At 46.4% G+C, this 12,348-nt stretch overlaps 1 protein-coding gene across 2 annotated transcripts in view; it reads right to left on the reverse strand.

Moving 5' to 3' along the window:
• RANBP3 (RAN binding protein 3) overlaps nucleotides 1-11,601 on the reverse strand; it is a 92,046-nt gene extending 80,445 nt beyond the window's left edge. For both annotated transcript variants that reach the window (XM_077476294.1, XM_077476293.1), the window contains exon 1: nucleotides 11,481-11,601. In XM_077476294.1, coding sequence (XP_077332420.1) covers nucleotides 11,481-11,502 — 22 coding nt within the window. In that variant the 5' untranslated portion in view covers nucleotides 11,503-11,601. The remainder of the gene's footprint in view (nucleotides 1-11,480) is intronic.
• Between the last annotated feature and the right edge of the window lie 747 nt (nucleotides 11,602-12,348).

The following is a 12,348-nucleotide window of genomic DNA, read 5'->3' on the forward strand; positions in this document are numbered from 1 at the left end:
TATTAACAAACAAGGAGGTTAGCAATGGCATCACATTTTTATTATGACAGGTGTATTTTAATGATCCTAAAAAGTAATTAGACAATTACTGAAACAGTTATTCATCAGCTCATGTTCCAACAAATTAAGTTTCCATACACTAGAGAATATAAAGTCCCTCAATCTCCTGCCTACCAACAGCCATAATTCCCAAGAAGTTATATAAAAAAATAAAACCCCAAACACACACCTTAAATACTTTTCTGTTTTGCAGTAACTGCTGTTGTGAATTCCAAAATGATTGGCCCTGTGACCAAATACCTAAACACTTATTTTGCTGAACAAGAAGATCACATGCAGTTCAGATCTGCTCTCTTCAGCAGAGATCATGTGTCAAAATCCTGAGCCGCTTAGTCAAATGACCATTTGCCACGTTTCAGTAGCTACAGGTCCTGAGTTAGGTGGTCATTCCGGAGGTTCTTTCAACATACAGTGGTACCTTGGATTACGAGCATAATTTGTTCCAGAAGAGAATGCTTGTAATCCAAAGTACTTGTATATCAAAGCGAGTTTCCCCATAGCAGTCAATGGAAACTCAGATAATTCATTCCACAGTGACTGCTATTGTATGCAGTACCGCATGTGGCCAGAGGTTGGGGGGGGGGGGGGGCACCGGAAACACTTGGGAAGGGAGTGCATCTGAGCATCTCCAAGTGTCACCAACTCCCCCACGCCTCTGGCCAAATGCGGTACTGCCCACCCCATTGGCTTGAATCCTGCTCATCATGGGAGAGAACTCTCACGAATCGAGTCAGCATTTAAAAAATATATATATAATAGCTCGTATTGCGAAACGCTTATAAACCGCGTATTACTGTATTTATATTCTAATGGAAACTAAGGATGCGCCGATACCACTTTAACACTGAATATGAATACTGATACTTTTTTGCAAGCACTCGTCGATACCCATTGCCTAGGAATAGTAGGTAGGGGGGTGGTTTGGGGAAGGTTGTTAGGGAGTTGGGTAAGGCCCGGGGTAAGGGCAGGGAGCATAGAAGGGGTAAGTGAGGGCAGGGTAGTTGAGGTTGGGGTGAAATAGGAATTGTGGGGTAGGAGAGTTGGGATGGGAGTAGACTGTGAACGCAGTAGAAAGAGGATGGGGAATGGGAGGGTCATTGGGAGACTCTCTCTCTTAAAATGCTGCACTTACAGAAGGCCATTTCTACAGTAAATGCCAGATGCGCAAATCACAGGGCTTGCAAATGAACGTTAACCTCAATCCTACAAAGCAAACTAAACAGTCCAAAGCAGATAAGACTAGCTGAGTGATTTACAGGTTTCCCCCACATAAGTATGATACCTCCAGTCGCTGTCACTGCTGTCCCAGCCGGCATGTGATAGTTGCGCAACAGCCAAAGACCCCGAGAAATCTGGCAGTTACTTTTCATGCAAACAGGCAGAGGAGAACCATCCACTGCGAAAGCCAACACCGCTGGGAAGATGGAACAGGATGAGGTCTGTATTTTCAACGTTCAGGCAGCGGCTCTCAGTTGCAGGACATATCTTAGATCCGTAAGACACTGGCATACCATTAACTTTCCAGGAATAGGTATGCTACTGCTCCAAGCGCCGCAGACGGAGGGGAGGAGGCCCCAGCTGACATCACAGTATCGGTTTCCGGTATTGAGCATTTTCTCGAGTACTGATACTCGCAAAAATGCCTAGTACTGATGCCGATACCTATACCAGTATCGGTATAACCCTAATGGAAACCGTTACAATTGAAAGAAATCCACTATTCAATGTACCCATTAGCGATTTTATATCAGACCTGGACTTGGGAAACCTCATTCTTCAAACAGTGTACGATGTACCGGCTGTAATTAATGACACTTTCACACTGCCAGCGGCGCTGTTTTTACCATCGTTTTTGCAGCGCTTTCCAGCCGCTAGTGTGGTGTTTTTAACCCCCGCTAGGGGCCAAAAAAGGGTTAAAACTGCCCACAAAGCACTGCTTTGCCAGCAGGTCTGCCCATTGATTTCAATGGGCAGGGGCGCTTTAGGAGCAGTGTATTCACTGCTCCTACAGCGCTGCAAAGAAGCCGCTTGCAGGACTTTTTTTTTTTTTTACATCGTACCAGTGCAGCACCCCAGTGTGAAAGCACTCGGGCTTTCACACTGGGATTGCAGCTGAGGCTTTTTTCAGGAGCATTACAGTCGCTATTTTTAGCGCTAAAGCGCCTGAAAAACGCCTCCAGTGTGAATCTTACAGTAGCCATTCTGCAGCAGGTCTTTTGCCTGGGTCAATTCAACATCCCAGTGGAAAAGCTCTCCCAATTTCTAAAGCCAGCCTTCTGGAGGACACCAACATAATCCAGTAATCAGAAACAGGGGGTGACATATGAATAACAGAGTCCAGAGAGACTAAAAGAAGGCATTGTCACAAATGCAAAAGTGCTCTACTGCTCCCGATTGGAATTATAAGCGAAACATTTACTTTATTCAACTGACGCGTTTGCCATATTGCATGGTACAAATAACCAGCGAACACATTTGAGGGGGGGTATGGGGGGGAATATTCCACCCCCCCCCCCCTCAGTTATTGTATTCTGACAGCAGGGAAACTTCACAATCCTCAGAATATACTGATCAACACTGCCAGTTAAAGCCGGTGGCGTTGATCAAACAGGAAAAATCCAAGATTCTGGTTATACAGAAGTCGATTGATAGTTCAACCTCTACGCAACCAGCCTCTGCCCATACACACATCAAAATTTGCCCAGTTCCCGCTGACCCTCCGAATTTTGATCGATGGGTGGCTGGCTTAAGGTAGGTCCACTTCCAAATTTTACAAATCCTCCCTAAAAATCAGACAGACAAACACGAGATGCTTGCCATCAGATTTTGAGATAGAAAGAGAAGCACCGTGTACATTTTTGAAGTTTTACTTCCGAGGTCTGATTTCAGAGGTAAGCCTACTTTCAGTTTGATGGCATTTGTTAAAAGTGAAGCAAAAACAGAAAAACTAGCTTATAAGCTGGTCTAATGTTAAATCATTCCTTTTAAGGGCTTGTTTACACTTGTGTTCTTTGAAGAACACTTAAAGAGGATGGGTTTACTTCCTCTTTGATTCCCTGCAAAGGTAAAGCATAATGGACTACTATGCATTGCATAGTAGTCCATTACGTGTCACTTACCTGACACAGGAGCCAGCGAAGTCCCCGCTGTCCCCCTTGTGTACGGAGCCTCCATCTTCTTGGTGGGTCTCGCTGCCCCAGCGCTGTCATTCGGCGAAGCCGCGATGGTGGCACATGCGCACGGGAGCCGCACTCGTGGCATATCGCCGTTGACAGCAGCGCGCTCAGTGTGGCTGCGCGCCGTCTACGGTGCATGCGCCGTAGACAGCGGTGCCTGTGTTTTGGCAAATATCTCCTAAACCTTGTAGGTTTGGGAGATATTTCTTGGTCCTACAGGTAAGCCTCAATCTAGGCTTACCTGTAGGTCAAAGTGGTTTGTAAGGGTTTACAACCACTTTAACGGTGAAAAGATTTTCAGAAAGTGGTGAGGAGGATACTGCTCACCAAACACAAGGAGGATCATTTTTGCTGCTTCTTTGGGTGATGTAGACAGAGGAAAGCCGTCAACACAAGGGGAGGTTGTTATACATATTTAATGCTAAACTCCAGGGACTGGGTAAAGCAACTTTACATACCTGATCCTCTGCTGTGTTAGACCAGTCCCTGCAGCCTCTGCTCCCCTACACTCCAGTGGTCTAAGGTCCTCTGATGTCATCAAGACCGATGCAGAGCCCATAGACCTGCCTTGGACATGAGAATTGCGGAGGAACAGTCCACTACCGGAGCAGAGGGGAGCATCTGCCAGAGGAACAGAAGATCAAGTAAGTACAGGTGCTTTTCTCATCCCCTAGACAGAAACAAGCAGTTAACATATGCAGTACAGGCACATCCCCACTGCAAGGAATGTTTGTTTCGTTTTCCCAAAGTTGGGCTTTAAAGCAGAATTCCATGATATCTCTAATCTCAACAATACTTTCTCCCCCCCAAGACCTATGCTTGCTGTTAAATGCTGGCCATTGAAAAGTAAAAAAAAAAAAAAAAAAAAAAAATGTTGATTCCCTGTACACACATTCAATGTGGATGGGGCAATCCTCCCCCATGAACTATTGTATTCTGACAGTGGGGAGACCTACCTGATCAGCATTGTACACTAATGCCTGTGGTACTGGTCAAGAGTTTATTTTTCCCCAACAAGGAGGCTGAACAGAAGTCGAACACAGTGGCCATAAATGGATCAAGATTCGGTTAATTCTTGCTAAACCAGGCAAACTTTGATCCACGTTTGGCCAGCTTTAGAAAGATGCACATACTCCCATGTCTGCCAGAAGTGCTGCAGGGGATAGGAGGGAGCGCTCGACAATGACTGGTAAAGCCTGAAGCAGCGACGTCAACCATAGATGGCCCATCTGTGGACAGTGCTATGTCCGCCTCCTTCAGCCACCACTGGCTGACACAGGGCAGTGGAATCACATGACAAGACTGGAGCAGCATGAATATAGGAAAGTATATGCATCTTTCTTACACAGGGTAGTCAGTACAGATGTTGCATTTTTAAGAGAAGTTAGAGTGTTCATGAAATTCTACTTTAACTGCAAGTGGGGCTTTAAAACAGATCTAAAGAGAAGGATTCTCTAGCTAACAAAATTGTAGGCATACTGTAGTGTCTGCCCTGCTCACAAGCTGAATGGAAAAAGACTCACAGGTTTGCTTTAACCACTTAAAGACCGCCCACCACATACGGTATATATTGCGGCAAGGTGGCGAGATTTCGTGAAACATACCTGTATGTTGTTCCGTGTAATAGATATGGGGCGCATGTGCCCGATGGCTGCCGGCCACCCATGATTGCTCCTCACAGGAGGCGGATTCCCGTCCTGACAGCAGAGTAGAGAGAGGTAAGCTGTTCCTAGTGATCAGGAACAGCGATCTCTCTCCACTCCCAGTCAGTCTGTCCCCCTGACAGTTAGAAAGCCCATCCCTAGGGAACACTTAAACCCTTTGATCACCCCTAGTGTTAACCCTGTCCCTGCCGGTACCATTTATACAGTGATCACCAAAAGAATCTTTCCCCATATTTTGTAAACAATATAACGTTTGTGCAAACCAATCAATATACGCTTATTGGGATTTTTACCAAAAATATGTAGAATACATATTGGCCTAAACTGATGGAAAAATACGTTTTTTTTAATTGAACATGTATTATAAACAAAAAAAAAAAAGTGTGTTCAAAAAAAGTTTGCGCTTTTTTTGTTTATAGCGCAAATGATAAAATACCATCAAAAGAAAGCCATTTGTGGGGAGGAAAAAAAAATAAATCAATTTTTCTGGGTACAACGTCTATGCAATTGTCGGTTAAAGTAACAGTGTAGTATCGCAGAAAATGGCCTGGTCATTAAGGGAGTAAATCCTTCCAGGGCTGAAGTGGTTAACCACTTCAATACCAGGCACATATACACCAACCTGCCCAAGCCAATTTTCAGCGCTGTTTAAATGACAATTGCACGGTCATGCTTCACTGTACTCAAACAGAATTTTTATCATTTTGTTCCCACAAATAGAGCTCTTTTTCACTACATCTCATTTATCATATTTCTATTCAGTTCACAAACGCCAAATCATTGTCCAAAGAGCAACAGGAGGCAAAAGCTGGAAGCTAGAAGTTAAAGTGGTTCTAAAGTTTGAAGCAAGGGTGGATTTGATTTAAATAATTTTAATCGCTAGTAAAAAGGCTTGATTTAAATCATAATGTTTAAAGCGGAGGTCCACCCTAAAGTGGACCTTCCGCTCATTGGAATCCTACCCCCCCTCCGGCGCCACAATTGCCACCTTTCAGGGGGGAGGGGGTGCAGGTACCTGTACAGTAGAGGTATCTGCACCCACTTCCGGGATAGCTCTCTGCGGAAAGGGGCGTAGATTACGCCTCTTTCCAAAAGTCCCCCGCTGCCTGCTAGGAAACACACAGATCCCAGAGGCAGCGGGTCCATCCTTATTGCGCAGCGCAACTCGCGCATGCGCAGTAGGGAACCGGGAAATGAAGCCAAAAGGCTCCACTTCCTGATTCCCATACCCAAGATGGCGGCGGCAGCACCCGAGAGACGATCGAGAGATCGGCTTCGGGTGCCGATATCGCGGGCGCGCTGGACAGGTAAGTGTCACTATTTTAAAAGTCAGCAGCTGCAGTATTTGTAGCTGCTGGCTTTTAAAAAAAAAAAAAAAAAAAAAAAAAACGCAGACTCCCGCTTTAAAGAGCAACTGTCATCTCTGTCCTTCAGCAGCTCCTCCTCAGTCCCATTCACTTTAATGGCAATGACACAGCAAGGTGAGGGACGTGGTAGCAGCAGACGAGTGGATGCCCGCTAACAGGCGCTGTCACGATGGATCTGAAATGACAGGCGCTCTTTAAATGTAAGGGCATATTCTTGCTGGTAGAATCTTTAAACATTTGCAAACAAAATGAAGGATTCCTATTCAGAATAATAAGCTAGTTAATAAAAAAAAAAAAAAAAAAATGTATAATATATTATATATTTTATAACACACAAATTTTACGCACCCTGGTTTTAAGATTTCCACCTTCATATATATGTATTAGAAGAGGAGGAGTGGACCCAAGAAGAGGCGGATCAGGGCTGTTCTGTGCAAAACCACAGAGCAGGCAAGTAACAATTTATTATTTTTTTATTTTTTTTTATTAACCTTTAATATCAGTTTAAATCAACGATTATGTAGGGTAGCAAAAGCATGTCACTCAGCAGGCTAAACTGAATTACACATTTCTGGCAGGTAAACTATTTACATATGTATTCCAACCACATTTGCTTGGTTCTAAGTAATAGGGGGGGAAAATCTTCTAATAGGGACACTAGTTCTGGTGACCTGCGGGTCCCCAAGGAATTACCTTGATTTGCAGGCATTTTCTCTCACTTCCTTTTGGGCTATAAGACAGGAAATTAAGGTAAATCTCCACAATGGGACACAGATGGTGGGAAAATAAATAAATAAATAAAATCTGAAAGGGGTTATAACCCTCTTTTGCTAATGGCTGATCACAGTGTAAATAGGAAGAGCCAGTGACTGACTTTTCCTCACTCGCGTCTGTCAGACGTGAGTAAAGGAGAGCCGATCAGCTGCTCCTCTGACAGTGGGGGGGGGGGTCTGTGCTGATCGATTACCCCAGGATTCCCAGCACCAGGTATGCCACCCTAGACCACCAGGGATGCCAATCAGTGCCCACAATGGGCATCACTGATTGGCATGCATTATTGTTTGGCACTGATTGGCATCCATCAGTACAAAACAATACAATGCCGCCTATCAGTGCACATCAGTGCCCATCCATGCCGCCTATCAGTGCCAATCCATGACCATCTGTGCCGCCTACCCATGCCCATCTGTGCCACTTCATTGGTGCCACCTCATCAGTGCCCATCAGTGAAGGAGAAAACGTACTTACTTACAAAGTTTTGAAACAAACAAAAAAAAAACATATTTTTCCAAACTTTTGGACATTTTTTTTTATTTGTTTAGCAAAAAATAAAAACCGTAGAGGTGATCAAATACCACCAAAAGAAAGCTCTATTTGTGGGAAAAAAATTATAACAATTTCATTTGGGTACAGCGTAGCATGACCGCGCAATCGTTATTCAAAGTGCGACAGCGCTGAAAGCTCAAAATTGGTCTGGGCAGGAAGGTGTTTAAGTGCCCGGTATTGAGGTGGTTAAACAAATGCAGCCACCACATCTAAGGACAGGTAAGCTGCAATGCGATCAAATTATGTCCTAGGGCACGCTTTAACAATTGCAGTGCAGGGGGGCCCACTGCAAAAATGTTTTTTTGTGCATTTTCCCCAGACTTCAGCTTTAACCTCTTACTGACCAGGGTGGGCTTTAACCCTCCACCCTCTGCACATATGCATCCATGGTTGCTGAGTGTGCAATCCCAGTACAGTGACCAAGCTGTCTATCAGACAGCTCCCAGTCTCTGGCAATGATTGGGAGCTCGCTATTGAGAGCGCTGGGACAGCCAAACACAAGCCTGGGAAGACCTCCCTGCCACCACTGCATGAAGTTAAAATTGCCTCCAGAAGGGGGGGGGGGGCAGGAAGGGGTCAAAGCTGACCATCATAAAGCAGAACTAAACCCTGCTATCCTTTACAGCCAAGGAAGCTGTCATCTTTGCCTGTTTCAATTGCAGTTGCCACATGTGATCAGTTATGACACCAGCCATTTGATGGCTTGGCAGTTTGGTTGAGAGCACAAGCAAATGTGGCAGTCATTCACAGCATGCCTTGCTTTTAACCACTCTGATAAACTGTTACATTTATAGGTTGAGTTCTGCTTTAAATAAATGTGATTTTGCTCTGCTTCCTCCCTCTTTCTTACAACTGGATATCAATTATATTTTATATACAGTATGTGTTTTTTTTGTTTTGTTTTTTATTGGTGCTACAAAAACAGAGCTTACTGATTTCTCACCTAGGCAAGAACCACCTTTGCCCCACCCCCTGCACAGATGTGCTGCAGGGCATTTGGTTCCAAGTGAGCCCTGCAGCACAACTGCGCACATACACGTCCACTTTAATTTCAGTGCATGTGCAAAGACGCCAATTATAAAGTCCTAAACGTTGCTGTCCTAGCATGGAAATGCCCTTCTTGTGTGACAATGTGCCAAAAGACTCTGCCAAGACAAATGGGTGGGCAGAGCACTTCAGCACAAGATCTAAAATGGCAACTCTGGAGGGAGGAGGCAAAGAAAATGGAAAGAAGTTTCTCTTTAAAAAAAAAAGTGTTAGTTTACCTTTACAGAAATAAAACGTAAAGGTGAACTAATATCATACACCCTGCCCACAATCCTGCTGTACTTACTTCTAAAGATTCTGAACCGTCAGTATCCATGGAGTCAGTCCAGTGACTTGAAATCCCCGCTATTCTACCTCTCCTCTGTGCAGCACTCCCAGGATGGATCAAAGCGATGCCAATTAGCAATAAAGTTATTGTAAAGGATATTTTCTGGGGACCTACAGCAAACAAACTTACTCACTCTGTGCAATGGTATGGCACAGAGCAGCCCCTTACCTTGTCTTCTGAAATCATCCCCTAGTGCTGTCCATTCCTTCTTTCCTCCAGGTGCCCCCTCAGCAAGCTGTGTCCTGAGGTGGCACCTAGGCAGGCATACCCCTGATCTGGGCTGTGTGTTTCTATAGATGCACACACACAGCACCAGTAAGCCACGCACTCTCTCACTTTTCACAGGAATTTGACGGACAACAGCAGCCTATGGCCCCCATGGCTGCCTGTCTCTCCTGTGAGAGCAGGAAGAGGAGATAGAGGTGCTGCAGACAGGTGTTTAGGGGGGAAAAAATAAAAAAGGGGGGGGGATAGGAAGTTCCCCTAAACACTTGTCTGTAGCACCACTATCTCCTTTTCAAGCTGCTCTCCCATTTTTGGCTACATTATTTTTGTGGTTAGTGCATACCTGCGCCCACTTCTGCTCAGATTGCCTAGGCCAGTGACGGCGAACCTTGGCACCCCAGATGTTTTGGAACTACATTTCCCTTGATGGTCATGCACACTGCCGTGTAGTTGAGTGTCATGGAAAATGTACCTCAAAAACATCTGGGGTGCCAAGGTTAGCCATCACTAACCTAGGCAATCTGAGCAGAAGTTTGCACCCCCCCCTTTTGCCCACATCTTTCTGCAACACCTTGTAGATCCCAGAAAGCTGTAGGGCCAGTCACAAAGCAGCTCTAGCATGCACAGTAGAAAGCCGGCTGCTAGGCTGCAAGGAGTCACAGCTGGCTCCCCTTAGTAAACATGCCAGAGCCAGGGACTCCAAGACCAGCGAAGAACCAGCCCAGTTGAGGACAGTGCTGGATGGTTGGACAGAGAAGCATTCTTTCATCAAGGCTGGGTTCACACTAGTGCCAACTGGATGGAGCTGATGTTCTATCGATTTATGCCGTCCATTGAAAAGTGCTCACGCATGTGTAGAACGGAGGAGCACTCCAGTTGAGTTGCCGCTATCATAAAGCATGTGCACATCGTAGGAGGGTTTTTCCGACGGGCAATACCATTTAACAGCCACAATTGAAAGCCATGCAAAGAGCAGAGGGACACCATAGATGTCAGACTGTGCCTCGCTGTAAACCCGCAGCGCAAGAGTAAGGCACAATATCGCAAATACGGTGTCCCTTCACTCTTTGCGCCCGAGAAACTGTATCTCCCGTCAAAAAAAAGGCTCCGACAACGTGCGCATGTACTATTGGACATCACTCCAGCTGATCGGCAACTCAGCGTTTTCAATGGTGGGTGCAGATTGAAAGAACACCAGTTTACTTATCTCCGCAACATCTCCGGTGCGATTTGCACAGGAACATTGCATGTTTTTGGTCTGTTTCAGGGCCAAATTCAGCCATAAATCAGACCTGAAACTGTGACTGACGACGTACCAGACTCCTGCTGTCAGCCGCTACATGCTCATGTGAACCCAGCCTACAGGATCTGTAGCTACTAAGGATGAGCTCCGGCATGTTAGCACACTCCACGAGCAGAGCCCGCCAGGAAGTCGGTGCAGCGCTGCGCTAATCACAGGTGGCAAGACATTCCCCCGACGTGCGGCTGCAGAGATCTGCAAATGTCTCACTGCCTGTGATTAGCGCAGCGCCGGCTTCCTGGCGGGCTCAGCACGTGGCGTGTGTGAACACGCCGGAGCTCATCCCTACTAATGACTTGTTCGCACAGCCTGATCCTCTTAATGTAGAAAAAAATAAAAATAAATAAAACACACTAAAACCACTTTAAGACAGTACTCAACATCTACTGTATAGTTGGTTACTGTAGGCAGTGTGAAGCTGCTGTCAGTATAAACGTGTGCATGTGTCCTACATCTCCTTGGGTTCAGATCTTCAGTCAGGAAGGAGGACAATACATGCATGGCCTTTATAAGGCTTACTAATTCATGTTTATTGACAACGAGAGGTCCCTACAAAATGTAAACAGAGGCCTTACTAACCCCTGCCCAGAACTAGCAAACATTGCTACACACTATTTCATTGCCATGAATGGGTATCTCCCAGGTGGAGGGAGAAGTTGCAGAGGCAGGTGGGTGTGTGAGCCATGGTGGGAGACCCCCCTACACCTCACCAGGGTGGCACTACTCTTCCACAAGTCTATAGGATACTAGTAGAGTTGAAGAGAGCGGCCACCGTCCACACACACACAGGGCCCAAATGAGCAGAGGCCTGCAGTAACCAGGGGATCGTCAGAGCCGCGCCCCCAACCTCTTCCTACCGGCCCAGAGACATGAGTACGGCTACAGCCACACTGCCTCTACACAGCCGCACACCACCTCCGCTCTGTACCAGGCACCTGTACCATCAGCCGCCTCACAACTAACACAACACAGCTCTCTCCTACTTACCTTCGTTTGCTAGGTCCTCCATTTTACCGCCTCGGCCGCACCCACAATTCCTAGCGGCAGCTTTCACAGGCAGGGGGCGGGCTGTACTGGGCGGGAACTACAAGTAAACCGCCACACCCGCCACTCTGGGATTGCGCATGGCAGGAGCCGCCGCTTACGTCCTGTCGTGAAAGCGGAGCCTCCGCTCAAAGTGCGGCGCTGAGTTGCTTTACTATCGGCTCCACTCAGCTGGTTTTGGCCAGTTTTACGTTGTTGTTAAAGAGGAAGTAAAGGCACTTAAAAAAAATAAAAAATAAATGCAACCTGCAAGGCAAAGGCATAATGAGCTAGTATGCATAGCATACTAGCTTATTATGATTAACTTACCTGAGAACGAAGCCCCCGAAACGGTCCTCCGTCTTCATGTGCGCCGCTGCCATGTATCCCGAAGTGACTTCCGGGTCTCGCTGCTCCGGCACTGTGGTTCGCCGAAGCCGCGATGACGTCACTCCTGCACATGCACACGGTAGCCGACACGAGCGGCATATCCAGTGCGCCTGCGCGCCGCTGTCTACGGCACATGCGTCGTAGACATCGGTGGCTGCCTTTTTGTAAATACGGTTTAGGAGATATTTCTTGGACCTACAGGTAAGCCTTAATCTAGGCTTACCTGTAGGTCAAAGTGGTTTGTAAAAGTTTACAACCACTTTAACCACTTAAGGACCAAACCTCTTTTTGAGATGTGTTGTTTACAAGTTAACCACTTGACAACTGCGCATTTAAGGCCGGGTTCACACCGGAGCGATGCGGGAACGCCGCAAATCCGCAGCGTTTTCCCCGCATCGCATGCCTCCCGCCGGCAGTTCACACTGCCCTATGCGGACTGCTG

This window comes from Lithobates pipiens, unplaced genomic scaffold (assembly GCF_037356315.1).
Source record: "Lithobates pipiens isolate NorthernLeopardFrog02 unplaced genomic scaffold, aLitPip1_a1.2 Scaffold_13, whole genome shotgun sequence".
NCBI lineage: Eukaryota > Metazoa > Chordata > Amphibia > Anura > Ranidae > Lithobates > Lithobates pipiens.